The sequence below is a fragment of the Manihot esculenta genome, chromosome 6 (genome assembly GCF_001659605.2).
Source record: "Manihot esculenta cultivar AM560-2 chromosome 6, M.esculenta_v8, whole genome shotgun sequence".
NCBI classification, from domain to species: domain Eukaryota; kingdom Viridiplantae; phylum Streptophyta; class Magnoliopsida; order Malpighiales; family Euphorbiaceae; genus Manihot; species Manihot esculenta.
Window position 1 is genome coordinate 17,485,559 of NC_035166.2, and position 27,947 is coordinate 17,513,505.

At 36.3% G+C, this 27,947-nt stretch overlaps 2 protein-coding genes across 5 annotated transcripts; both read right to left on the bottom strand.

Moving 5' to 3' along the window:
* Positions 1–13,262: 13,262 nt before the first annotated feature.
* Positions 13,263–24,383, bottom strand: LOC110618085. 2 transcript variants are annotated; one of them, XM_021761117.2, is made up of 7 exons: positions 23,685–24,383; positions 23,302–23,400; positions 22,688–22,773; positions 22,443–22,589; positions 21,845–21,968; positions 13,788–14,074; positions 13,263–13,547 (listed from the first exon to the last, which is right to left on the bottom strand). In XM_021761117.2, the coding sequence occupies exons 1-7, from the start codon at positions 23,872–23,874 to the stop codon at positions 13,455–13,457; spliced, it is 1,026 nt and encodes a 341-aa protein (XP_021616809.1). In that variant the 5' UTR covers positions 23,875–24,383; the 3' UTR covers positions 13,263–13,454. The 2 variants fall into 2 exon arrangements, with proteins under 2 accessions (XP_021616809.1, XP_021616810.1); XM_021761118.2 differs by lacking the exon at positions 23,302–23,400.
* A 2,381-nt stretch (positions 24,384–26,764) lies between these two features.
* LOC110616818 (EG45-like domain containing protein) lies at positions 26,765–27,899 on the bottom strand. 3 transcript variants are annotated; one of them, XM_021759315.2, is made up of 3 exons: positions 27,669–27,891; positions 27,281–27,581; positions 26,765–27,188 (listed from the first exon to the last, which is right to left on the bottom strand). In XM_021759315.2, the coding sequence occupies exons 1-3, from the start codon at positions 27,799–27,801 to the stop codon at positions 27,182–27,184; spliced, it is 441 nt and encodes a 146-aa protein (XP_021615007.1). In that variant the 5' UTR covers positions 27,802–27,891; the 3' UTR covers positions 26,765–27,181. The 3 variants fall into 3 exon arrangements, with proteins under 3 accessions (XP_021615007.1, XP_021615006.1, XP_043813233.1); XM_021759314.2 differs by having other exon boundaries at positions 27,281–27,899; XM_043957298.1 differs by having other exon boundaries at positions 26,765–27,581; positions 27,669–27,895.
* Between the last annotated feature and the right edge of the window lie 48 nt (positions 27,900–27,947).

The following is a 27,947-nucleotide window of genomic DNA, read 5'->3' on the forward strand; positions in this document are numbered from 1 at the left end:
TTTTTACAGGAGGTTCATCAAAGATTTTTCCAAAATAACTCAGTCTTTGTGCAGGTATTACAGCAGGACGTGCTATTCAGCTTTGATGAAAATTGCAAAACAGCCTTTGATTTGGTCAAATCACTGTTGATCATTGCCCCAATCATCCAGCCACCTGATTGGACTCTTCCATTTGAGATCATGTGTGACGCCAGCAACTTTGCTGTAGGTGCAGTGTTGGGACAGCGCAAAGGTAACTCTCCTCATGTCATTCACCATGCCTCACGCACCCTAGATGCTGCACAATGCAATTATTCTACCACATAAAAAGAGTTGCTCGCTGTTGTGTTTGCATTGGAGAAATTCCGGTCCTATCTACTTGGGACAAAGGTGATTGTTTACTCAGACCATGCTGCACTAAGGTACTTGGTCAAGAAAAAAGAAGCAAAACCAAGGCTGGTACGTTGGATACTGCTGTTACAAGAATTTGATGTGGAGATTCGTGACAAGAAGGGGAAGGAAAACCTTGTAGCTGATCACCTCAGTAGAATACTGACCGAGATGGAGACCTGCCCCATCAACGAAAATTTCCCTGATGAGCACCTCTTTGCTGTCCAAGAAGAGGAACCATGGTATGCTGATATAGTAAATTACCTTGCCACAGGTGATTTACCTTCTGATTTGCCCAAACACATGAAAGACAAGATCAAGAAAGATGTAAGGTATTATGTGTGGGATGAGTCTTACCTATGGAAGCATTGTGCAGACCAAATCATAAGAAGATGCATCCCAGATCAAGAAATACATTCTGTCCTAGCCTTCTGCCACTCATATGGCTGTGGAGGACATTTTGGGCCACGCAAGACAGCCTTGAAAATCCTTGAATGTGGGTTATTTTGGCCTAACATATTTAGAGATTCTTATTTATTTTGTAGGTCATGTGCAAGATGCCAACAAACGGGAAACCTTGGCAACCGAAGTGAAATGCCACAAGCACCTATCGTGGTTTGTGAAATCTTTGACATTTGGGGCATTGACTTCATGGAACCATTCCCACCTTCCTTTGGCAACACCTACATACCTCTGGCTGTGGACTATGTGTCCAAGTGGATAGAGGCCAAAGCAACAAGGGCTGATGATGCAAAAGTGGTTGTTGACTTTGTGAAATCCTACATATTCTCCAGGTTCGGTCTGCCCAAAGCCATAATCAGTGATCAAGGCACCCATTTCTGCAACAAGGTAGTGGAAACTCTCCTTACCCTCAAACAAATGGGCTGGCCGAAGTCTCAAACAGGGAGATCAAGTCCATCCTTGAGAAAACAGTTTGCCCAAATCGCAAGGACTGGAGTGTGCACCTCAATGATGCCTTATGGGCATATAGAACAACCTATAAAACTCCAATTGGAATGTCTCCATATAGGCTGATTTATGGGAAAGCTTGCCATCTACCCGTAGAACTTGAACACAAAGCCTATTGGGCTGTCAAAAAGTGTAATCTTGATGAAAAAGAAGCTGGAACCCACAGAAAATTGCAAATTCAAGAGCTAGAAGAAATTCAGCGTGATGCATATGAAGCTTCATGGGATTATAAAGCCAAGACTAAAACCTTCCATGACAAACACATCTCCAAAAAACACTTCCAGGTTGGTGATAAGGTTTTGCTTTTTGATTCAAGGTTCAAATTATTCCCTGGGAAGCTTCGGTCTAGGTGGATTGGGCCATTCTTGGTAGAACACATCTACCCACATGGAGCTGTGGACATTCGCAGCCCACAAACCAGCAAAGTATTCAAGGTTAATGGGCACCGCTTGAAGCAATTCTATGAGGGATTTACTGTACACCTTGTAGAGGAGGTTCCCTTGAATCCCCCTTCCCCAGCCTGCTGAGCAAGACAAGGCTGTCCAGCCCAAGACAGAAAATAGGGCGCTACTGGGAGGCAGCCCAGATGAAAGGATTTGCCCAAATTACTGGGGCAAACCGTCTGACTGTACCATAAGCACAAGTGATCGGGGCAGGTGATTTGCCCAAATCACCAGGCCAAATCGACAGCTCAGCCCATCAACAGCAAAGGGCGTGAACATGACCAACCAAGCAACTGCAATGAAGAGAGTGATTTGGCCAAGTGATTTGCCCAAATCACTGACCAAATCACCCTGTCACGAAGCCAGAGACTCAGCATTTAATGATCAGGGCAGTTCAACTACCCCAAATCACTTTAAATAATTTTTTATTATTTCCTTTTTCCTCACGCTATCTCTTTATGTTTCATCTTCTTCTTCTTCCCCAAGAAACTTCATCGCCGATGACATCAACAACCATGGTCAGAATCAAGATGATGGCCACCGGCGGTCCCGGCATGTGGAGGAGATGAGGGATGCCCAGACCTGTGCACATTTCCACTGACAGTGATGAGGAGGCAATGGACAACCCTCCACCTGTCCCCACCACCACCGACACAGCACCGATCACTGGAACAGAGCCAAGGCGCTCCGACTCACCGGACGTCCAAACCTATCACCGGCGAAACAAAGCGAGGATGATTGAACCACCACCTTCTTCTCCAACAGTCGCAATGGACACCCAGGGAGGCGAAATGCCTCAAGAAGACACCCCATCTACTAGTCATGGCCAGAAACGGCCAAGAACACCTTCACCGCCACCACCGCCGAGCCCGGAGCGACATCCAGAGACACCCATAGACACACATCCCGCGAGCTACGAAGAAGGCCATCTGCCCAGTGATTTGCCCAAACCAGCCCACCCGGATCACATCACTCAACACCATGGCACCCTTGAAGCACTGAGACTCCAAGACCAGGTACGTTCCCTTATCTCTGCTATTGGTTGGGAGAAATTCTTCCTCCTTCACTTGCCATCCTTCACTGAACTCACACATGAGTTCTTCACCACATTTTAGTTTGATAAACTAGCCATGCACAACCTGCACACACCAGATACAATTGGTTTTAGGCTGATAGGACAGCGGTTTCACCTGTCCTTGCATGAGTTCAGTATGGCCATGGGCTGTGAATGCCCTGACTCTACCTGGGACTTCCCTGCTGAATTTAATCCCAGTTCTGCATATTTAGAATTGTGTGACAACCCCCCTGATTCTTATTCACCCATAAAATCCAAGGATCTATACCTCAAAAATCCAAGTTTAAAATATCTTCATAGGTTCTTGGCATACACACTTTCTGGAAGGAAGGATGCACCCAACATCCTGACCAGAACAGAGTTGTATATTTTGTGGTGCATGCACACTCACCAGAAAATCCACCTGGGTTACTGGGTTGCTACCCAATTCTCTAGTACCATCCAGTACCACTAACCCCCTGATTCTGGGCCATTTGATCACTGCCATTGCAGTGAACCTAAATTATTGCACCCATACCACACTGACCTCACCCCCACCAACAAACCAACCCCCCTGGACCTTCGATCCTTAGATGATATGGGGTTGCTTTGCAAAGTGGGGGACATTTTTTCTCTTTCACCTGCAGGACCTCTCACACCACGCAATGAGCATGTGTTTAGGAAAAGGAAAGCCATCCAGATCACAGTACACCAGCAGCCTGCCCCAGCAGGTGAGACAACAGAGGCAACAGAATAGGTACCACCAGATGAGCCACCTCCAGTGGCATCCCAACAGGAAACAAATCAAGCCCCTAAAGACGTAGCCCCAAACCAGATAGTAGAGGCTCGTCTCAGCAGAATTGAGGACAGAATGCATCATATGGAGCAACTATTGCAACTGCTAGAGAACCACTTTCTGCCTGCAGACCAGGACAGACAGTGATTTCGCCGAGTGATTTGCCCAAATCACCTGCCCAAATCACCCACAGGCCAGGAAGTCCCTTTCCCTTTCCTTCTTAATTTTTTTCACACATTGAGGACAATGTTTGCAATAGGTGTGGGGGTACTGCTAGGTCATTTTGCATTGATTACATTATCTTTTGCTCTTTTTTTTTTATTTCTTTTTGCATTTTTTTTGCCCTATAACACACACCAAATTTTTTTTCCCTTTCACACATTTTTCTTTTGCACAAATTTTTCACTTTCTGCACACACAGAATTTTATCTTAGCTTTTGCTCTACTCAGCATAGATAACAAGGTTAAAAAAGCTTTCCATCTCATGACTCCATTGATTCTCCACTTCTTTAAGTCTAAATTGAATCAATTACAGTGTGTTACCTTCACTTTGGAAGTTTTTTTCTTGAATTGAATCCCTAAATTTGCTGTGGTCAAGGAAAATAAAAATATAAATACATGCAAATAAAAGTTAGTGTAACTCCCTATGAGCTGATTTGCCCAAACTGTTATGAAAAGAAAAGAAAAAGAAAAACCAGCACAAAGCACAAATCATAAACCTGTTCCAATGGTCAAATGAGCTATGAACAGAGCTAGTAGCCACTTGAAAAAGTGACCAACTGAGTAACCGGGGGTGGGTATCACCAATATGCACCTTCGCGTAAAAAGGTTGGTGACTTTTTCAGACAAGAATAAAGAAAAATGTGCTGCTGAATAAAAAGTGTGCTTAACAAGAAAGGCAAGTTACTCTTAGAGGGTTGCATCAAGCTTAAAACAAAAGAATAAGCATGATTGAACCAAAAACCTTTCTCTTGGCCATGGTAGGTGAAAGGAAACAAGGAAAAGGGAGAACAACCTCAGGTCTGAAGTACTCTATACTGTGATACTTCAATTTGGGAGTCTAGAGGGAGCTGATTAAGTGGTACTTAGGCTCAAAAGAAAAAGGAGCTTGATTGACTAAGTTATTTGTTGCTTGAGGACAAGCAAAAAGCTAGGTGTGGGGGTATTTGATCAAACATAATTTAGCCACATTTTTACTATCTTTATTACTGTTTATTTACACATTTTTCAGCTTAATCTATGGTTTTTATCATGTTTTTACAGGAAAGGAAGAAAATGGAGAGTTGGAGAAAAAGTGCAGGAAAAGCTGGAAAAGTGATTGGGTCAAAGTGATTTGGCCAAATCACCCGCAGAGATCAGAAGCAGAAAGCTAAGGCAGAAACCTGAAGGCGACATACAGAAATGATTTGGGCAAGCGATTTGCCCAAATCACCCGCCCAAATCACACTGACGCCAGAAAATACAGCAGAAGCGGAAAAAGTGCAGACAACTGAAATTCAAAAGTGGAGAAGTCCAAATCCATTTTAAACACTACAAGATCAGTCCCAAGAGCCACGAAAAAGTCTTTCACTTAAAGAATTTCATTCACAATTAAATACAAAAAACAAAAGAGGAATCAAAGACTACAAAGAAGACCAAGTCAAGATTGGGATTTCCAAAACCTAATTGGACAAGGATTCTCCAGCTATAAAAGGGGACAGCATCTACACCAGCAAGATCATCTCAGCAGCCTCAAAAATTCTGCAGAAAAACGCAGCAGCTTCTCTTCTTTCCTTTCTTCTCTTCTTTTTGTGTTTTTGTCCACCATGAGTGGCTAAACAATTCTCCTTTCTAGTTGAAGTTGGAAATTTCAGATTTGTGATGAATTGGGAGATTTAATACTCCATTATTAAACTCTTATTTACCTTCAATATTTATGCAACCTGATCCTTCTATAATTATTGCTTTGCTTTTAGAATCAATTAAGGCCTGTTGTTTTTAATTGCTTGAGTAATATATTGTTTGAATAATTTAGGTCCGTAATTGCTTAGATTGTTTAAACACAAGTATAATCAGTTACATAATCTGAACTTGACCACGCGGTTGGCAATGTTAGAGTTAGGTTTCTCTAAGTCCTAATGCAGTTAACAGTTGTTCGATGCTAAAATCCCCAAGGACGTTCCTTGGCAACTTGTTAACTAGAGTTTGATTAGCAAACGTTTCCTAATCAAACTAAAACTAAGGAGGAATTTGGATTGTGAGAAGCGTCTTCCACGTCCTAAACTAACTTATTGAAATAAATAAGAGTATCAAAAAGATCAATGATCAATTCTAGACAAACTGAATTAGATCCATACTTCAACTAGAATCCTTCTCCCATTGATTTACTCATTTAATTACTGCTTTCTTTTATTCAGCTTTAACTCTCAAAACAAACCCCCCTCTTTTATTTACTTTTGTTATTTGTCCACGTCATTAATAGGAAAATTCGTAGTGTCAAATCTCTGTGGTTCGACGCTATTGCCACTATCTGCAAATTATTTTGTTGGTTGATAATAGGCTTTTTTTTTACGGCTTCAACAACCGCTATCAGTAGATGAAAAGTTTAAATTTTTATAAAAATGTATGATCATGTATGAGATTTTATCAGGTACACAGTATGTATAGTAGGCTTGCTACGGGTCCCAGCGACCTTAAGTCGATCTTGATCCTAGCACCGGTAGCGATCCGGTTTCCGGGTCGTTACAGCTTTAGCGCCGTGAGCCTTGCATTGGCCTTTAGCAGGTCGCATTGCTACATGATACGAGCATTGGAGCGCCTTAGTTTAATTTCGTTATATGCTGGCTATTTTGCAAGATCGATGTCTTATTACCCTGTAATCCGAACTCTTTCGAGAGGTCGGATTTAGATTTTTTATTTCTGTTCCAGCACCCTCTTAAGATCAGCATGGCACTTTGGGGCTTTTGGGCTGTTGTGTGAGGTCAAAGTCTTTTTACCTTATGACTCAAGCTCCTTTGGGAGGTCGGAGTTTAACTTTTCATTTATGGTCCCGTGCCCTAATCTTTTATGTGAGGTCGGAACTGTGTTCTTATGTGTTGTTTTTGCGTGTTGTCATCGTATGTCGCTGTTTGCTAAGAGCATATGGTATTTTTTTATTAATAAAAGGCGAAAGAATAGTTCCCTTCATCCTCTCAGCTCGGTTTTGTGGTGCTGGCGGTCATTTTCTAAGGCGAGTCATGTACCTCACTGAGGGCTTGCTCAAGATTCAGGCTCTTAGGCCTTACTGTCGCTTTCAGCTCTTTAGCCTTGTATAGGATTTAGGCTCATTGGCCTTACTGTCGCTTCGTCATCTCAGCCGGTTTTGTAGTGCCGGAGGTCATTTTCCGAGGCCGGTCACCTACCTCACTGAGGTCTTGTGCAAGACTGTTTTGGAAGTTGTAGAGGAGAATGGGTCACATCCACATGATCTTTCTATGACTAATATTTTTATGTCTAGTTCATTTGTTCTTGATGTGCAGGTTGTTGATGAAAACATCCATGATGAAAGTTTTATACTATTTCCACCTATTCAAAAGGAGGTCTTTGAAGATACATGGGTGCCTAAAGCTTTCCTTCTTGACATAAATATCAGCAAGATTCGAGGACGAATCTTTTCTAAAGAAAGAGGGAATGATACGGATCCAATAGGACAAATTTCTAACAATGGTGTGGAGCAAACTTATATCATTCCAATGGATCCAAGAGTAGTTCAAAATCATATTCATATAATCCATATATATTTGGGGCGTGCTTTAATTCATATGGGACAGATTTGGTGCAACACTTGCAATCATAGGCTGAGGGAGCCTAATCAAACCTATGGGCTAAAACTACATAAAGGAAAGCCTAAAGTGAAGATCAAGTAAGGCTTTTGTGAAGATTCAACTTTGTTATGATGGGCTTGCTAGTTTTATTATTTAAACACTTGTTTTATTTTAGTTTTGTTTGGGCTTGTATTCTGGCCATATTTTATCTTTTAAGTTTTAGAGTGTTGGGCCATGTTGTGGGCTTATATTTTAATACCTATGTGTTATTTTAGTGTGTGATTAGGCTTGGGTCTTATGTGTTTAAGTCAGGCCCAAAAAGAGTGTCTTAGGGTTTTATTTGTTTTTCTCCTTACTATATAAGGATAAGAAACAATTGTAAGAGGCAGCTTTTAATCAAACTTTTCAGAATTTCTTTCATGCCTTTGGCGTGTATTGCTTTGAGTGAGAGTGAGGATTTGCTTTCATCAATTGCACCAGGAATCTTGGCTAACTTATCAACTATTCGTTGTGGCGTTTGTCGGATTCTCATCCAAATCCTTCGATCATTGGTGTTTCAGCTTCTCTAAGTTTGGGGTGTCATAGGAGGTGGGTTTATCAGATCTTTGGATTCCGTATCTACTTGTGCGTGTGGGTTTGAGGCTTGTGCCATAGGGTTCCGCGTCAGTTGGTATCAAAGCCAAAGTGAGGTAAATTCTTATTTATCTCAGGATCTAGAGTTATTTTTTTTGAGTTTTCCTTTTCTTTCCTGTTCTTTTCGGTGAAAGCTTGTGTGTCCATGGCTGCACCTTCTTGATTATTAGTTATATATAAAAAAAAAAAACTGAAATCCTTAAAAAAAAAAAATCAAAAATCAAAAATCGCCTTTACGTTATTTATCTTGATCTGGCCGATATTGTGGTATATTTCCTTTTTCGTCCATATTGCCTTACCTATCTCAATTGATTGCTGTAATTTGTGGGAATCAATTTTAAATTTTGAATTTGGTTGAATCCAGATTAGGAGATAAAAGAATTTCTGCCTATTTCCTAAAGTGCACATTTAAGGCAATTGGATCTAAATCGATTTGGTGTCAAATCCTTTTTTTTAATGCCCATTTTCGTCCATATTTATGATCTGAGAGAAATTTATATATATATTTTTTTATTCTATTTGTGGTGTTTTGATACTTGCCTTTTTTGGGTAGATTTAAATAGATCCATATTTAATTTGCATTGAAGTGAATTAAATTCAAACTTTTGTCCAGATTCGTCTTTATTTCAATTCAAAGTTTCTTTTTGGTTTAAGCTTGCTTTTACTTCCTTGACATTGCTGGAGTATTGTTTGCTTGTGGCTATACTCTAGGTAATATTTTTCAAGTAGCACAAAACCTAGTTCATGTGTTACTTTTCAAATTGTCAGTGTCTTCTTTCTAGTTTTTGCGCGCTTCATTCTTTCTTTAGGTTTTCTTTTTTTTTTTTTGTTTCATTAAACGCACCTTGTGGTTGGTTGGTTGACCTTAGTTTCTCAAGTGCAATTGAAGAATCAGCAAAAGAGTGGTAAGTGTGCAGACACTTGAGTGCTTTCCTTTCTAACACAATATTTGCTAGTTCTCTTTGTTCTTTGTTGATTCAAGGTAGGATGAGTAAAGATCAGAATATCTCACCAGCGTCCGCTTCTACAAGAATACCTCAAAGAACTCATAATTGCGATAATGACTGTGATGATTCGGATGTGTCTGTTAATAATGTGTTGCTTGCTGCACATTGTGAGATGCTTGTTGCTAGGCGTGCTCTGAATATGCAGGTTAAGGAAGAAAGCCTGGAACAACGGGAAAACATATTTCACACTAGGTGTTTGGTTAATGGAAAAGTGTGTACTGTCATTATTGATGGAGGTAGTTGTGCAAATGTGGCTAGTGTGTATATGGTGGAGAAATTGGGCTTGGCTTCTATTAAACACCCTAAGCCATACAGATTGCAATGGTTGAACAATTGTGGTGAGGTCAGAGTTACACGCCAGGTGGTTATACCATTTTCTATTGGTAGGTATAAGGATGAGATCTTGTGTGATGTGGTACCTATGCAGGCAAGCCATATATTGTTGGGTAGGCCGTGGCAATATGATAGAAAGGTGCAACATGATGGGCTCAATAACAAGTACTCCTTCACTCATGAAGGACAGAAGCTTATACTCGCTCCTTTATCACCTCAAGAGGTATATGCCGATCACATAAAAATGCTGGAGAGGGAGAGGGAGGCTTCGGCCTTGGCTACAAAGGTGAGTGAGAGCTTGAGTTCTGTGGAAAAAATGAGAGAAAAGAGTGAGTTTGAGGGTAACGAGGCTGGAAAAGAATCAAGACTAGTTCAAGGAGGGAAGATGGAGAAAGAAAAGGAGAAAGAAGAGGCTAAAGTTCCAATGTCAACTTCCATAGAGATTCAAATTGAAGAGGAAGTTGTAATGCATGCATCTAATGTAGTTGTTCTTGAAGATTCCATTAATGAGCTTATAGAAGAGGTTGTGAATGATGGTGGACATGGGGAGCACATGATTGATGAGGTGGAGGAGATGAATAAGACTGTTTTGGAAGTTGTAGAGGAGAATGGGTCACATCCACCTGATCTTTCTATGACTAATATTTTTATGTCTAGTTCATTTGTTCTTGATGTGCAGGTTGTTGATGAAAACATCCATGATGAAAGTTTTATACTATTTCCACCTATTCAAAAGGAGGTCTTTGAAGATACATGGGTGCCTAAAGCTTTCCTTCTTGACATAAATATCAGCAAGATTCGAGGACGAATCTTTTCTAAAGAAAGAGGGAATGATACGGATCCAATAGGACAAATTTCTAACAATGGTGTGGAGCAAACTTATATCATTCCAATGGATCCAAGAGTAGTTCAAAATCATATTCATATAATCCATATATATTTGGGGCGTGCTTTAATTCATATGGGACAGATTTGGTGCAACACTTGCAATCATAGGCTGAGGGAGCCTAATCAAACCTATGGGCTAAAACTACATAAAGGAAAGCCTAAAGTGAAGATCAAGTAAGGCTTTTGTGAAGATTCAACTTTGTTATGATGGGCTTGCTAGTTTTATTATTTAAACACTTGTTTTATTTTAGTTTTGTTTGGGCTTGTATTCTGGCCATATTTTATCTTTTAAGTTTTAGAGTGTTGGGCCATGTTGTGGGCTTATATTTTAATACCTATGTGTTATTTTAGTGTGTGATTAGGCTTGGGTCTTATGTGTTTAAGTCAGGCCCAAAAAGAGTGTCTTAGGGTTTTATTTGTTTTTCTCCTTACTATATAAGGATAAGAAACAATTGTAAGAGGCAGCTTTTAATCAAACTTTTCAGAATTTCTTTCATGCCTTTGGCGTGTATTGCTTTGAGTGAGAGTGAGGATTTGCTTTCATCAATTGCACCAGGAATCTTGGCTAACTTATCAACTATTCGTTGTGGCGTTTGTCGGATTCTCATCCAAATCCTTCGATCATTGGTGTTTCAGCTTCTCTAAGTTTGGGGTGCCATAGGAGGTGGGTTTATCAGATCTTTGGATTCCGTATCTACTTGTGCGTGTGGGTTTGAGGCTTGTGCCATAGGGTTCCGCGTCAGTATATAACGAGGATGCTCGTTGTTAATTCAATAATATTCATCAATAAATAATATGCTGCACATGTCACTTAGTTTCATATTTCAGATGAATGTAAATATTAGCTCTAACTAACAATATTAACTCATGCAATTTAGAGATTCAATAAATAATATTTTGTATGTGTAAATTTTTTCAAAATTTTTCAATCTATAAAATACATGATCTTTTTCTTAGAAATGTTTGTGCTAACATTAATAATAAAATTGTAATGACAATACTTGAATTTTAATGTTATGTAAGTAATTATCAAGATATTTAAACTCAGAGAAGTATGCTTTAATTAAATTTAGTATTATTATTTACATGCAAAACATACCTTTTAATAATCTATGAAATCATTTGTATTCAATAATAATTAATCCAAAACAATTGCCAGTAATTAAAGGCAGTCTTAAAATTCTAAAGCAAAATAATAAGCATACACAGTGGGAGGCAATTTTGAACGGTTGGAGTCTTTTCACCTGAACTCTTCCGCCGATCTACTTTTCATCATTTGTTGTGCAGTCCGACCTCGCCTATTTGTTGTCTAGTCAGAGAGCTGTCTGATCTACCTACCCTGTTTCATTTTTTCTCGCAGATCCTTCTCTTTTTTATTTATTTATTAATTTTCTCTCTAATTTACTAACTTGGGACCTTATAGCCGACCTGCCCATCTAACATTTACAACATATATATGGCCGACCTCACAATTTCAATAAATATATATATCACTTATTTTTATTTATTTATTTTTCTTTCTATAGAAAATATTAAAATTTTATATTCATAAATAAGCATTTCGATATGAAGTTTCACTTCACTAGATTTCAAATAAAAAGTTAATAGTAATAAAATTTAATAAACATTAAAATAAACTATTCGAAAGACTATCAAAATATTCCTGAACATAATGAATTTTTCTTTTCAGCTGAGTTATTGTAAACCTCCAGCTTCCTTTTCGTATAAACTTTCATACCTTCATGTGGATCTCAATGGGTGAATTTAAGAACTTTAGAGATAGTAAAAATCTATTTCGTTCCCACAGACGGCGCCAATTGATAAATCTGATCTTCCTCTTACTTCATGATATATCTGGTTTTCTTCTTGCTTCATCATATGGGTCCATCAAATGGATCTCTCAATGTTCTATTTGATGAAAGGACCTACCAAATGAGGAAAGAGGGTCAGGGGTCTACCGGGAATGCTCCGGTGGAGACCCTCCGACGTTCAAGTCAGATTCATGAACTAGTGTACTATGGATAGGCAAGAGTTGCAGAGAAAAAAAAAATGGAGCTAAGGAAGAAGCCAGAAGAAGAAGGAAAGAGAAGACCCCCTCCTTTTTACCTGCCCCTCACGTCTATTGTGCTACATGTTTATGTCACTCAGGCCCATACGTACGGACGTGTCAGACCCTCTCTCCACGCCAGGCGGCTATTTAATTCCTCTGGCTCGTGTGCGGGCAGGGCAGCGAAATGACTGGACCAGCTCCTCTCCCTCACATCACATCGCTGAGCTGGATTTCTTCCTGCTGGGTCTGGGCTCGCGAATAACCCATCCGATCCGGTGTGTCTGGGTCAAGACCTGAGATACTGAGGGCTTGATAAGTTTTAGACCATTATTCTCCTCTTAGGCCCGGTCTCGTCCAGGATAGAGAAAACCCGACAGTCATCAAAATTCAATGTAATTTTGATAAATTTTTTCTGACGAATATCAAACTCAACTGAAATAATAAAAAATTAAAATTACACTAATTTAAATAAAAAATATATAAAATTAAATCAATTTTTTAACTTATTTCGATTCTATAGATTATTTCAAGACAACAGCGTTCCATCGATTATTTCAAGACAACAGAACTCCATTCGCCAATTGTTGGCTAGGGTTTCTATGGTAGATCAAGCTTGTCTTGCGGTTAATGTTTGGGCTCTTCTCCGAGGGTTGTTTGATTGCAAGACTTTCACGCCCTCGAGCCCATATTTTACTCTGCTCGCAATTTTGTCTTTAATGCATTTAAGCATGCAGTTCACAAAAGGAAAAAAAAAACACCAAGACAGGCACATTCATGTTCATTACCACCTAAAAAGATCAATACTTTTTAGTTCTTTCAAATTCTCAGGGCAAAATTCAGTGAAAATGTTTGACAGAGGCCGAGCAACCATAACTTCAGGGCATGAATGTGTTCTTACTTAAGCAGAGGTTGCTAATTGTAAACTCCACAAGATCAAATTCACAACAAAAGTACAGGTCATAATGCATTAATATGCTCTCATCCTTCGTCTGTTTGATAAGCTTGCCAAGCAAACAAAACACAACATGCCAGTTCTTTATCTCAGATAAGAAACATTATGAAGCTTTAACATCCCTATTAATTTGATATACAAGTAAGGAATATGTCTTATAACTTCAACCCTCCCATCATTATAAAAGCTTGAGCATTTTCAGACGTTCTTCATGTTCTGAATCCAACTTTGGCGGTGTATAGCAGCCATGAAGATCCTCTACGATGTATTCCTGCAAAATAACAGTAAGTCGGCATAGATCCCTAAATTGAGAAATCCAAGTCCATCAGAATCAAACCAAACATAGATTACCCATATACAACTGTAGTTTAAAAATCCAAAAATAAAATTACACAAAGCTCAGCTCAATCGAGATAACACTTCCCAAAGCTCTTTCTTAAATAGTTCACATAATCAACATCTCCATGGTGTATAAGAAAAGACAACCGCGAAGGACAGAGAGATTGATTACCTTCGTTAGCTCCCTCTTAGCAAGGATGTGGTAGTGTCTCTGCCAGATCTTTTGAATGGCCATGGTGGCAGCAAGGAAACCATAAGCTATGCCTAGAATGGCAAAGATAACAACAAAAACCAAAACCAATGCAAAGCATGCCTCCATGGAAGCAGGAAAGCAATCCAGGATTCCCCATCCATAACAGCAGTTCTGGCAGCCAGCCATTCGGGGATCATTACTATTGAGGGAGGAGCAATGTAGTATAAGGCCAAAAAAACCAAGCAGCACAAAGAATGCCAGTACCCCTGGTGCAATTTGTTTACACAGCATACAAAAGAATAATCAGCCAATATCCTGCACTCAACAGGACAGTAGGGGTATGAAAGAAAGTGATATCTTTTCAATTTTTACATTTCCACAATATACATGGAATGATGCAATAAAGGAAACACCAAGCTGCCATGGAGAATAGACACAATAACAAATTATCTTACATTAGCAAGTATAAGCAATTATTGATAGTAAACCAAGAAGCCTGGAAGTAGTTCAAGCATATGCAGTAGCAAATCCACTAGCAACTAAAATTGCTAAAATAAACAGTTCTCAAAGAAGAATCTGGAATATGAAGGAGACTTCTATACAAGGTGTCTGATGTAAGCACAACCAACAACACTGATGAGCTAGCATTGCCTCAAGGAACAATTACAAGGTTGAGATCCAAGAGGTTGAAGGAAGCACTTCAAGGATTCAAGGAATATGTTGAAACTTTGCAAGTTCATTTTGAAGTTGAAGAACAATCTGGCCATTCCAAGTCAATTAGGCCGAACGTGTTCTTATTGACAGTTCAAACTTTGTATTTATAGTGGGTAGTTATTTAATAGTGGGTAGTTATTTAGTAGTGGGTAGTTATTTAGCAGTTGGTAGTTAACCAGTAGTGGGTAGTTAACCAGTAGTGGTAGTTAACCAGTAGTGGGTAGTTATCCAGTAGTGGATAGTTAACCAGTAGTGGGTAGTTATCCAGTAGTGGATAGTGGCATAGATCATGGATCGATGCAGTGGGTAGTGGCATAGATCATGGGTCCATGCATAGTAGTGGGAAGTGGCAAAGATCATGGGTCTTTATTTAGGTTATATAAAGCATCTCTTTTTCCATATTGTAGATAGATTATCAATTATTCAATACAATTACTTTATGCGATTCTTCTTTGAGAGCTTAAGAGAGATCTTGGTTCTTGACACTGCATCACGAATAAGGTTCGATACTAACTTTTATGTTTCTTATTCTTGCTGTTTTTAAAATCAATCAGTTATAAGTGTTCTTAATTGCATGTTAATTAATGGTGCTTTAGATTGGGGAATTGTTTTCTGAACTAAGTTCTTTTTACAAGGGTATGTATCGTTTCAGTCTCTAATAGGCTGGGGTTCCGCGTCAATTGGTATCAGAGCTAGGCTTAGTAATAATTTCTTAACTATCCTTGTGTCTTTTCTTCAATTTTTCATGATCTTTCCGTTTGGGATACCTACCAGAGTCGAATACATTGTTTAGTTGCTGTTCAAATCGTATTTTACCCTAAATTCTTGTTTAGGCAGAATTACTATCTTCAGTGGTTTGGTTTGTGCTTTCTGCTCTAATTCGTATGCTCCTATTCTAACACTATTAGAATAGTATTTCCAGTGTTTTACTTTAGTCCATATAAAAAAAAATACCAAAAAGAAGAAAAAAAAAAGAAAAAGAATTTCTGCAATTTGGGTTAATTGTTCAAACTTCATTTTGATATTGATACCTACTGGTACAAATCATATTTCATATACTTTGAACATATTTCAGGGTTTGGGATTCGAAATACATGTTTGGGTAGGTTTAGGGCAAATTTGGGTAGTATTTTCACAAAAAATAGTTTTACTTAATACTGGCTGTTTTAAGTGTCTTTTTTGTTTGCTTGCTTTGAATTGTTTTTGTTGAGTCAATATTAAGATCAATTAACCTAGGATTGCATGCTTAGGGATAACTTCGTGTTAAGCACATCCGTCTTGTTAATTTTTGATTCTTAGTTTGTCAATTTGGTGTCTTTCTGTTTGTTGGTTCCTTACACTTAGTTTGACAAATTGCACATTGTTGAACATCTAATTACACTTAGTACACGAAATTTTACTTTTGTGTGCTAAATCAATCCGTTTGTTCATTTTGGTCAGTTTGCATCTAGTGTTGTTTCCTATCTTTTCTTGTTAGGTCTTTCCTTGCTTTCCTTATTATTTGAATCATACAAGCTTGGCTTATTGAGTCTTTATTCTAAAGTGCACTTTTGAGATACCAAGTAAGTGCTTGAAAGTTAAACACGTGAGTTGAGAGAATTGTGAATTTTTCTATAATGTCTGGGCATAATACTGGTGATATTTCTGACTCTACGTTTGATCTTAAAGATATGTATAAAGCTTTCATGGATAGCTTTCAGAAGCTAAATTTGAGAATGGATAACCTTGAGGACAACCTTAGATCTTCAAAGGGCAAGTCCAATCAGGGGGATGATGATACACACGATCCATCCTACGAAAAGGAAAATGTGGCACAATCAGCCCCTTTCCGAGCCAGAAGGTTCAATGATCGTGTACCCTATGTAGATAACAATATGAACTCCATAAAGATGAAGATTCCAAGCTTCAATGGTAAGGCTGATGTTGATGCCTATTTAGAGTGGGAGCGTAAAGTGGAGATGGTTTTTAACTGTCAAAGCTATTCCGACGATAAGAAGGTAAAACTTGCTGCCCTTGAGTTTTCAGACTATGCACTAATATGGTAGGATGAGCTTGTGAAATCTAGGAGAAGGAATGGAGAGTTACCCATTGCTAGTTGGGAAGAGATGAAGCGAATCATGAGGAAGAAATATGTGCCTACTTATTACCATAGAGATCTCCATCATCAGTTGCAAAGATTAACCCAAGGATCAAAATCTGTTGATGAGTATTATAAGGAGATGGAGTTGCTCCTGATCAAAGCAAACATAGTGGAGGAGGAAGACCAGACCATGGCTCGTTTCTTTGGTGGTCTAAACAAGGAGATTGCTGATGTGGTTGATTTGCAACCATATGTTGATTTGGAAGACTTGGTGAACATTGCCATTAAGGTGGAAAGACAGAGGCCGAAATAGATGGAGGAGTAACAGGGCTGCTCAAAACTCCAACAGCAAATGGGGTTCCAAATGGAACACCAAGACTGATCCTAAAAGGTTTGATAAGTCTTCAACTCAAAAAGGCATGTTACCTTCCAAAGAAACATCCAACTCTCTTAGTAAAAATGAATCAGCCCCTAAATCTAATAGGACTAGAGATATTCAGTGCTTTAAATGTAAAGGGCGTGGGCATTATGCCAATGAGTGTGTTAATAAACGTGCCATGATAGTGAGGGGAGATGAGATAGTCTCCGAAACTGATTTTGATTCTAATGAAATACCACCTTTAGAAGATTGTTCTGATGTAAAGATAGAAGAGTATCCTGTTCAGGGAGAGTCCTTGGTCATATTGCGTACTTTAAATGTTTCTATTAAAGAAGAGGGGCTTGAACAGCGTGAAAACATCTTTCACACTCGTTGTTTGATAGGTGGTAAAGTCTGTTACATGATAATAGATTCGGGTAGTCAAGTTAATTGTGCTAGTACTATTTTAGTTGATAAATTAGGACTAGAAACTATTAAACACCCTAATCCTTACAGACTTGAGTGGTTGAATGATAGTGGCGAGGCAAAGGTAACCAAGCAATGTAAAGTGTCATTTTCTATTGGCAAGTATGTAGATGAGGTTACTTGTGATATTGTACCCATGCAGGCTGGACATATTATGTTGGGTAGACCATGACAATTTGATAGGCGTGTCATGCATGATGGGTATGGTAATAGGTTTTCTTTTACGTTCCTTGGCGCAAAACATATACTTGTACCATTATCTCCTAAAGATGTATATGCAGATCAAGTGAAATTACAACAATCTGCTAAATTGGGTAAGGGAGGTGAGACAAGTAAAAAGAATGAGGGAAAAGAGGCCAGTAGTAAAAAGAAGGTTTCAAATGGCCCAAAGGAGAGTGACTGCACAAGAAAGGATAAAAATGAGAGACGTGCAGGAGAGAAAACGTTAGTGAGTGTGGAGGTAAAAGGAGAGTTGAGTGAGAAGAGTGAAGAATTCAGCAAGTCTTCCTTTTATTGTAAAGAGAGAGAGTTGAAGAAGGCATACTTAGGGAAGAGAGCTTTGATTATGTTGCGTTTTAGTTCCAATTTTATGATTGAGATTAACCCTACTAATGAATTGCCTAGTTCTTTTTCTAAGTTATTGCAGGATTTTGCGGATGTATTTCCTGAGGAGGTGCCATCTGGGTTGCCACCCATTAGGGGAATAGAACATCAGATCGATTTTGTTCCTGGAGCTCAGATTCCAAACCATCCAGCTTACCGGAGTAATCCTGAGGAGACGAAGGAATTGCAAAAGCAAGTTGATGAGTTGCTAGCTAAGGGACATATCAGGGAGAGCCTCAGTCTATGCGCAGTACCTGTTTCGTTGGTTCCAAAGAAAGATGGAACAATGCGCATGTGTGTTGATTGTCGTGCGATCAACAAAATCACTATAAAGTATCGCCATCCTATTCCTAGATTAGATGATATGCTTGAAGAATTATGTGGCGCTGTTTTCTTTACCAAAATTAATTTGAAAAGCGGTTATCATTAAATTAGGATGAAGTTAGGTGATGAGTGGAAAACTGCCTTTAGGACTAAATATGGTTTATATGAATGGTTAGTGATGCCTTTTGGCTTAACTAATGCACCTAGCACATTTATGAGATTGATGAACCATGTTTTGCGTGATTACCTAGATAAGTTTGTGGTTGTCTATTTTGATGATATATTGATTTATAGCCGAAACCATGATGATCATATTAGGCATGTTGAACTTGTTCTACAAAAGTTGCGTGAACATGAATTGTATGCTAATCTTAAGAAATGCACATTTTGTACTGATAGTGTCATATTCCTAGGATTTATTATTAGTTCACGGGGAGTTGAGGTAGATACTGAAAAGGTTAAGGCTATCCAAGAATGGCCTACACCTAAGAATGCTAATGAGGTGAGATCCTTTCATGGATTAGCAAGCTTCTATAGGAGGTTTGTTAGAGATTTCAGCACTATTGCTGCACCTCTAAATGAGATTATTAAAAAGGCTGTTGGGTTTAAATGAGGTAAAGAACAGGAACTTGCATTTAACACATTAAAGGAAAAACTTACTGCTGCTCTTGTTTTAAGGTTACCTGATTTTTCTAAAACCTTTGAAATCGAATGTGATGCTTCTGGGATTGGTATTGGTGCTGTTCTTATGCAGGAAGGCCAACCTATAGCATATTTCAGTGAGAGCACTACTTGCTGCCTAATGAGTTTGTGATTCATACCGACCATCAATCTCTCAAACACTTGAAGGGTCAAGGTAAGTTGAACAAGCGGCATGGTAAGTGGGTTGAGTATCTCGAAATCTTTCCTTATGTGATTAAATACAAGCAAGGTCAAGAGAATGTGGCAGCTGATGCATTATCTAGACGTTATGCATTGACTTCCATGCTTAGTTCTAATTTGTTAGGGTTTGAGCATTTGAAAGACATGTATGAGAATGATACTGATTTTTCTGATGTATTTAAGGCATGTGAACATGGGGCGTTTAACAAGTTTTATTTGCATGATGGGTTTCTTTTTAGAGGGAAACAAATATGCATATCCAATTGTTCAGTGCGTGAGTTGCTTGTTAGAGAATCACATTCAGGAGGGTTAATGGGACATTTTGGTGTGCAAAAGACTTTAAACATGTTGAATGAACACTTTTATTGGCCTAACATGCGAAAATATGTAGAAAAAATTTGTGCTCAATGCTTTGCATGTAAACAAGCTAAAACTAAGTCCTTGCCACATGGGTTGTATACTCCTTTGCCTGTACCTACTGAACCTTGGACTGATATTTCTATGGATTTTGTGATAGGTTTACCTAGGACAAAACGTGGTAGAGATTCAGTGTTTGTTGTTGTAGATCGCTTTAGTAAGATGGCACATTTTATTCCATGCCATAAAACTGATGATGTAACAAACATAGCTGATTTGTTTTTCAGGGAAGTAGTCCGTTTGCATGGTATACCTAGGACTATTGTTTCTGATAGAGATTCTAAGTTCCTTAGTCATTTCTGGCGTGTTTTGTGGGGGAAATTGGGTACTAAGCTTTTATTTTCTACTACTTGTCATCCACAGACAGATGGCCAAACTGAAGTTGTTAATAGGACTTTAGGAACTATGCTTCGTGCTATTGTGGGAAGGAACTTAAAAACTTGGGAAGAATGTTTGCCATATGTTGAATTTGCTTATAATCGCGCTGTCCATTCTTCTACTGGTTATTCACCTTTTGAGATTGTGTATGGTTTTAATCCATTAACTGTATTAGATTTAATGCCTTTACCTTTGAACGAGTTGTCTAATTTAGATGGAAAAGCGAAGGCTGAAATGGTTACATCAATACACATGAAAGCGCGTGAGCATATTGAGAAGCGTAACAAAATGTATGAGAAACAGGCCAATAAGGGTCGCAAGAAAGTTGTATTTAGACCAGGTGATTGGGTTTGGATCCATATGCGAAAGGAGAGGTTTCCTAATCTAAGGAAATCAAAATTGGATGCACGAGGGGATGGACCATATCAAGTGCTGAAACGGATCAATGACAACGCATATGTAATTGATCTGCCAGGTGAGTTTGGTGTAAGTGCTACCTTTAATGTTTCTGATTTGTCTCCTTTTGATTTTGGTACAGATTCAAGGACGAATCCTTTTCAAGAGGGAGGGGATGATGTAAGCACAACCAACAACACTGATGAGCTAGCATTGCCTCAAGGAACAATTACAAGGTTGAGATCCAAGAGGTTGAAGGAAGCACTTCAAAGATTCATAAAGGAATATGTTGAAGCTTTGCAAGTTCATTTTGAAGTTGAAGAAGAATCTGGCCATTCCAAGTCAATTAGGCCGAATGTGTTCTTATTGACAGTTCAAAGTTTGTATTTATAGTGAGTAGTTATTTAATAGTGGGTAGTTATTTAGTAGTGGGTAGTTATTTAGCAGTTGGTAGTTAACCAGTAGTGGGTAGTTAACCAGTAGTGGGTAGTTAACCAGTAGTGGGTAGTTATCCAGTAATGGATAGTTAACCAGTAGTGGGTAGTTATCCAGTAGTGGATAGTGGCATAAATCATGGATCGATGCAATGGGTAGTGGCATAGATCATGAGTCCATGCATAGTAGTGGGAAGTGGCAAAGATCATGGGTCTTTATTTAGGTTATATAAAGCATCTCTTTTTCCATATTGTAGATAGATTATCAATTATTCAATACAATTACTTTATGCGATTCTTCTTTGAGAGCTTAAGAGAGATCTTGGTTCTTGACACTGCATCACGAATAAGGTTCGATACTAACTTTTATGTTTCTTATTCTTGCTGTTTTTAAAATCAATCAGTTATAAGTGTTCTTAATTGCATGTTAATTAAGGGTGCTTTAGACTGGGGAATTGTTTTCTGAACTAAGTTCTTTTTACTAGGGTATGTGTCGTTTCAGTCTCTAATAGGCTGGGGTTCCGCGTCAGTGTCAGCTACAAATTAGTAGTAGATAAAGATCAGTTAACAGAATATGTATGTCAAGGAACAAACGCATGCGAACTAAGGGGGGGAATATTACAGAAAAGTCCAGAGGAGGAGTTTAATTTGGAAACAAAATTAGAAGAGGGACAACATTAACTTTCATAAGTTGTGTAATGCCACAAAGAAAACTGCGCTGTAACAACCACCAATTTTCCAGTTAGAAGAAAACATGCCAAGTAAAAGAAACAAATAAGCCTTCTTCCCTGTGGCCTATATTCTTATAGTCATTTTCCTAATTATGCAAAATAAAGTATAAATGCCAGCAAATCAATTTTAGTAGCATACCAGTACAATTACTTAGCACTGGAAATTTAGACTAGAACTTCCAATCCAAGCAAGGAAACCAAACAATAATAACTGACAAAAACATAAAACTTACCTATACAATAGTAAAATGGTATTGGATGTCTTGACAGAATTTGATCCCAACCATCACTGAATGAATTCCTAAAGGCGCCATCTTTATCCATAAAGTATGCAAAACCACCCATTGCAGCAATCACCTGAAAGATAGATTTTCTCAGATATAACGTAACACTAAAATATATATATAAACAAAGGTGGTAGACAGACAATCACAGAATTCAATATACTTCTTAAGTTAAAGCCACACAGAGGTGCATAAGTAGAGCTAAATCAATCTGCTTTCTCCTATAACTTGGTTTGTACTCTTGATCTCAAAGTTAAGATTCCATGAACAAAACTTCATTTTTTTTAATTCAATTCTACTGATCGAGAAGAGGGAAAAGAAAAAGAAAAAAGAAAAAAGGAAATGTTTGCCATTTTGCTTTGTGACCATGAAATCTATCATTTTTTATTATAATAATTTACGCTGGGATGGGGAGTTGTAATGAGATAAGAAAGGTCTAAACCCACTGGACAACCCAAGGTCCAACCTCTAAATAAACAGAAAAAGAGATTAAAAAAAAAAAGAGAGAGAAAAAAAGGAAAAAAGCAATAGTAATGAAAGCACTCACGGTTTGAACAGCCAGAAATACAATGATAACATCCCTTGTTACAAAAAGTCTGAATTTCACTTTGCGCCATGAGTTGTCCTCAAACAACGCAACTCGAAGATGAAACTGGGCCTTGCATGTTGTGCAGTGAGAGAAAGCAAATCCTTCCTATCAGAGAATAAGAAAGAAAGGCCCCTCTTAGATCAATGACAACAATAAATTAACATCTGACAACTAACATATTGATTCAACATAATTGCATCTACCTTAACTGAGCGCCAGTGATCAAGGCATGAACGATGAACAAACTGCTGGGTGCCTTTACACATGCATGGAGATATTAATTCATCACCTATAAAATCAAATTCCATTAGAAAAGCAAACATAAACATAATACGCTTAATAATCAACTTCATCTCTGTACTTGTTGAGAATATTCAATTTAGCTCATTTCAATTTTTTGTTCAAATTAGCCCAGAATTTAGCCTAAAAATCAAAACGTGTGATTTTATTTTAGGCCAAATTGAACTCAAAATGAAACTTCTAAGCTAATTTAGACAAAAAGTTGAAAATGGACTAAACTGAACATCTAATAAGTACACAGGTGAAATTGAACATTTAGGAAAAAATAATATATGACAGAAAACAAAAATTTAGCAATAAGAATCAAGTGCCAAGATTATGAATTTAGGGCAATACAACAACAACAAGAAAAAAAGGGAACATGATGGAAAAACTTCATTGAGCAGAGTTTACTTCCCATCTACAATTGAAAATGAAGGATGTTTTCCTAGTAACTAGATTTTTATGTCATGTGAAGGCTGATCTCAAAGTTCAGTTTCATTTCACAAACTCAAATTTAAATAGACGGAAAAATTACATGGAAACACTTGGTTCACAGTAGTTGCTACCAATGAGGAAGCTGAGATTGCAAAGACCCCCAGAAAATTGACAGCCACTTTGCAGGGCATCCAATGATCTAGGAAGGGGAAAAACAATTACGTTAGTATGTCTATAGTCAACTAGCCAAGATGACCAGACAAACAACCGTGTATCAAGCTACTACATAATAGCCCATCTATCAAGCTATCATAATAGCCACTCTATTTTAAGGGTTTGATTATTCTAGTTTTCCCAATTAACGTGGATCATAATTAATAAGGTTTGGCTCGTGCAATTCCAGTAAAGCTAAAGAGAACATACCAAAATTCATTCAAAGGAAAAGTAAAATAAAAATTAGAACTTGTTAAAAAAGTTCATCACCTAGTTCGCAATCGCTCTCGAGACAAATGCGGCAACAAGGAACAGAACTATTCTCAATGTCTTCTTCATTGTTAATCTCACTCGAGCTTCCAGGTGACTGCGATGATGAATCAGCCTTGTTTTGGAGCAGAGGATCAGAGTCGCTCGGATTCCCTGCATCCACTGCCTCCAGCTGCACTTCCCCTACCATCGATAACCCCTCTTCCTCTCTCTCTCTCTCTCTCTCTCTCTATGTATATATACACAAATATATATGTGTCGCTCCAACTAAACAAAGGAAATAACACCCTAATTGATCAAAATTTACAAATTGGCAGACATCAAACGACGATTGAAGCAAAACCAAAAACACAAGTCAAATCGACCGAGAAAGGGAAAGAGTGCAAATCGGAAAACCCTATACAGCGTAATTATTCCTATAAAGGGAAAGGCAAGAATCTCAAATTTACAATTTTTGCTATTTGATTAGGAACTTTAAACATTGGAAATGCGTATGCATTTTCTAAGCTAGCAAACAGAGCTAAGATTCTAGCGAAAGAAACGATTTCGATGTCTTCGATTAAGATTCATAAGAAAAATATTATTATTTTAAAATAAAAATAATTAAGAAAAGAAAAAAAAGAAAAGAAAACGGAAGCTGATGATTGTATGGATTTTCCTTTTTCTCTGGATGAGATGCTTGGAGGGATATAATTGGCAACAACCTAGAAATTTTCTCCGGGAGTCCAATGGTAATAGTCAGTCGCCCAAGTTTACTGAGGAGTTCGCGAGAAAATTACCGGCCCAAATGTGTAAATACATTAAAGATTCGGTATAAATATGATAATATTTAAAAAAATTAATTATTAAATTATTTTAAAAGAGTCTATGGTAAAAAATTATTTATACTTTTAATTTTATTATAATTATACTTTATTTTTTTATCAATTAAAATTTATTAATTATATTTTATTATTATTTATATTATTAAAAAATTAATATAACTATTACTTACCATATTAACCACATGTACCACTCTATGTTAGCAAATATTAAAATTAATTAAAAAAATTGTATTTCACTTTTATACGATTTCATTTTATATTTTTATTTTTTTTAATTAAATTCTATTTTTTTAATATTTAACTAAATACGTCCTACAATCAAATTAGAGATTTATAAAACTATAAAATTATTTTTTTATTATTAAATATATTTAAAAATTATTATTATTATTTATTCAAATTTTTTTAATTTATATCAATAATTTTATAATAATAATAATAATTTATTTTAATATTATTTTAACTAAAGTTATTATTTATTTTTCTTAAATTTATTTAATATATTTACTATTTAACATTATTTTTAATACTATTATTATCATTAAGAAAATAATCTTATTAAATACATTAATTATTAAATATTAAAAAAATAATTTAAAATAATATTTAATATGATTCAATTTAAAAATATTAAAAATAATAAAATACTTTTTTAATTCTTCTTTTTAACTTTCAAATATAATACTAATTCATAATTTTTTTTAAATTATATTAATATTTAGAATAAATTTTTTAAAAAATAATGATATATAAATTAAATATTTAATATAGTAATTAAAAAAATATATAATTTATTTAAAAATATAAATTCAATTTTTATTTTTTCATCTCTTAAAAAAATATTAATAAATAAATAATTTTTTAAAAAAATTTATACTTTTAATTTTATTATAATTTTACTCTAAACTTTTAAATTATTATCAATTTTAGTCATTCCTTTTTCACTCATCTAAATCTCCGTCGTGATTGAAGGGTGTACTTTTCGTTTAAGCGTTGATAGTTAATTTTTTTAGTCAAATCCTTTCATTTTTTTTTCCAATTTATTGGATTATTGATAAACATAATTAATAAATACATAATACATATAAAAAAATTGTACATAAATTTATTGAAAAAATAAATTGGCAGTTTGATTTTATTCTCTTCACTTATATATTCTGTTATTTATTATATCAGCAATTCTATTATTTTTAATAAAAATTACTAAAATAATATTGAGTAAAGCAAGTCTAAAGTTTTGAGTTTTTCATATTTCTTTATTCATCATTTTTAAAATAAAAGTTATTGAAAGGAAGAAAGCAACATTAATTGTTTAACTTGCCCATTATTATTTAATTTACTGAATTATAAAAATTTAAGACTGGTTGTAATTAAATTAATTAAAAATTTTCAAATTTTTAGGAAAAAAATTAAAATAATATGTAGAAATTATTTTAATTTTTTATGAAAAAAAAAAGATTAAAAGCATATATATATATTTTTTCTTTTTACATAGGAAGGAAGACCAAAAGAGAATCATGTTATTCTTTCCATTCATTCATATATATGTGCGTGTAAAAGCAGAACGCGCGGAACCTTAGCCCGCTTAAAGGGCATTCAGCGGGCCCTGACATGAAACTTTTTTTTTTTAATAAATTAATTTAAATAAGAGAGAAATGGGGTTATGTTATAGTTTTTCTTTAAGAGAATCATATTATAAATTTTAATTTCATAAATATTAAATTTATTTTTAAATTATAAAATTATAAATTTAAATATAAATAGAAGTCGAGAAAAATAGAAAAAGTGATTAAAATAATAAGAGAAAATCATCATTTTTTTTTGAAAAATTCACCTGTTTATATTTATTTTAAAATCACTCCTTTAAAATATTTTTATAATTTATACATTTACAATCATCAATGCAATATTTATATTTAAAGAGAACAAATATCTAGACAAAAATATAATATTTATATTTAAAAGGTCAATGTAAATATACTAAATTAATTTTAATTTAATTAAAATTTGAACTTATTAAATTTTTAAAAAATAGGTGGAGTAAATATTATAATATATTAAAAATAAAATCATATTTAATATATTTTCATCTAAAAATTAAAAATTTAAGGAGGTAATGGTGCTACTGGCCTCTTAAGAGGCTTCACTGACTAATAATATAAATATTCAAAATGCTTTATTTGATAAAATAATTGAAAATTTTAATTTTATAAAATATAAAAATATTTAATTAAATAATTTGAAAATACAAACGAATTAATTCAATTTTCTAAAAATCTAGAAAGTGATACTAATCCTCAAAGAAAACTACATCCTACCAATAATAATAGCACGTAAAAGACCAAAAGCAAAGTCATCCGCGTAGCTAATACACCAACTGCAATTTGAATCACACGATTTCAGAAGCTTCCAAACAACGAAATCTCCACAAATCTTCCCTTTAGCTAATCATACTCTAATTATTTTTTTGGATCTCAAATTTTATTATTTTTTATTAATTAATTATCATGCATTTACCACACGCACGATCGGAATTTACAATGACAAATTTTTACAAATTTCTTCTCCGGCGATCTATAGAAACAAAATTTGTCAAAACACTTCACACACAGATCCACAAAGGAACTCTCTTTTCATTCCATATTCAGTTTCTTCGATCTCTCTGTATCGTATTCATACCCTGCATACGTATAATTTCTTCAATATCAATCGCAGAGCAGAAGATGTATAATTGAGGATTGAAACAAAATCAGAGGGAAATTAAGAAATTACTGTTGAAATTCTATATTGATAGAATTAGCCGATGAATTCGCTATATTGCCAAAAGCAGTTTCCGACAAGACAATGGTGGTGCCGCTAACCGACGGAGGAGTGGTTGTTGAAAGAGCATAATCAACGATCTTTACTTGAATTGTTTGACCCGGCCGGCAAGAACCAGCAACCGTCGCACTAATACACCTAACCAAGTATTCTCTCCCACAGGATGCGCCATTGTCCCATATTCCATCGCCGGCCGCCGCGAATAAATTATTTGAAGGAAACTGCGAGGGGTCGATGCCGAAGCAGGTGGTGGCTGTACGGAAAACAAAATCTAAGAGAGAAGAAAATGTGGAGTGATGAGTGAAGGTAAGGGCGAGGATAGGGTTTAAAGGGTACTTACGTAAATATGGCGGGCTGTACTGAGTAGCAGTGCCGACGTCACCGTGAGAAGAAGAGAGAAGCTGTGAGATTAGTAATAAGAAGAGGAAGAGAGGTTGCCGTGGAAGGAGACTAGACGGGGTTGTTAAGGGCATGTTTGGTTTTTTATTAAGAAAAAAAAGGCAAAAAATGGAAATCTAGGTACTGAACTGAGCGTCCATAGGCTGCTCCTTTTTATTGTCTGTAGAAAGGAATTGATCATGTGAATATTACTTTAATTAATTAAAATAATATTATTTAT

What these genes read in the sequence shown, in the direction of transcription:
- LOC110616818 (XM_021759314.2), bottom strand. Translation starts at nt 27,801, where the DNA reads ATGCCCTTAACAACCCCGTCTAGTCTCCTTCCACGGCAACCTCTCTTC.
- LOC110618085 (XM_021761117.2), bottom strand. Translation starts at nt 23,874, where the DNA reads ATGGTAGGGGAAGTGCAGCTGGAGGCAGTGGATGCAGGGAATCCGAGC. An exon ending in TGTGAACCAAGTGTTTCCAT is followed by an intron (nt 22,774 to 23,301) that starts GTAATTTTTCCG and finishes TTGATTTTATAG; the next exon opens with GTGATGAATTAATATCTCCA. An exon ending in CTAAGAGGGAGCTAACGAAG is followed by an intron (nt 13,548 to 13,787) that starts GTAATCAATCTC and finishes GTTATTTTGCAG; the next exon opens with GAATACATCGTAGAGGATCT.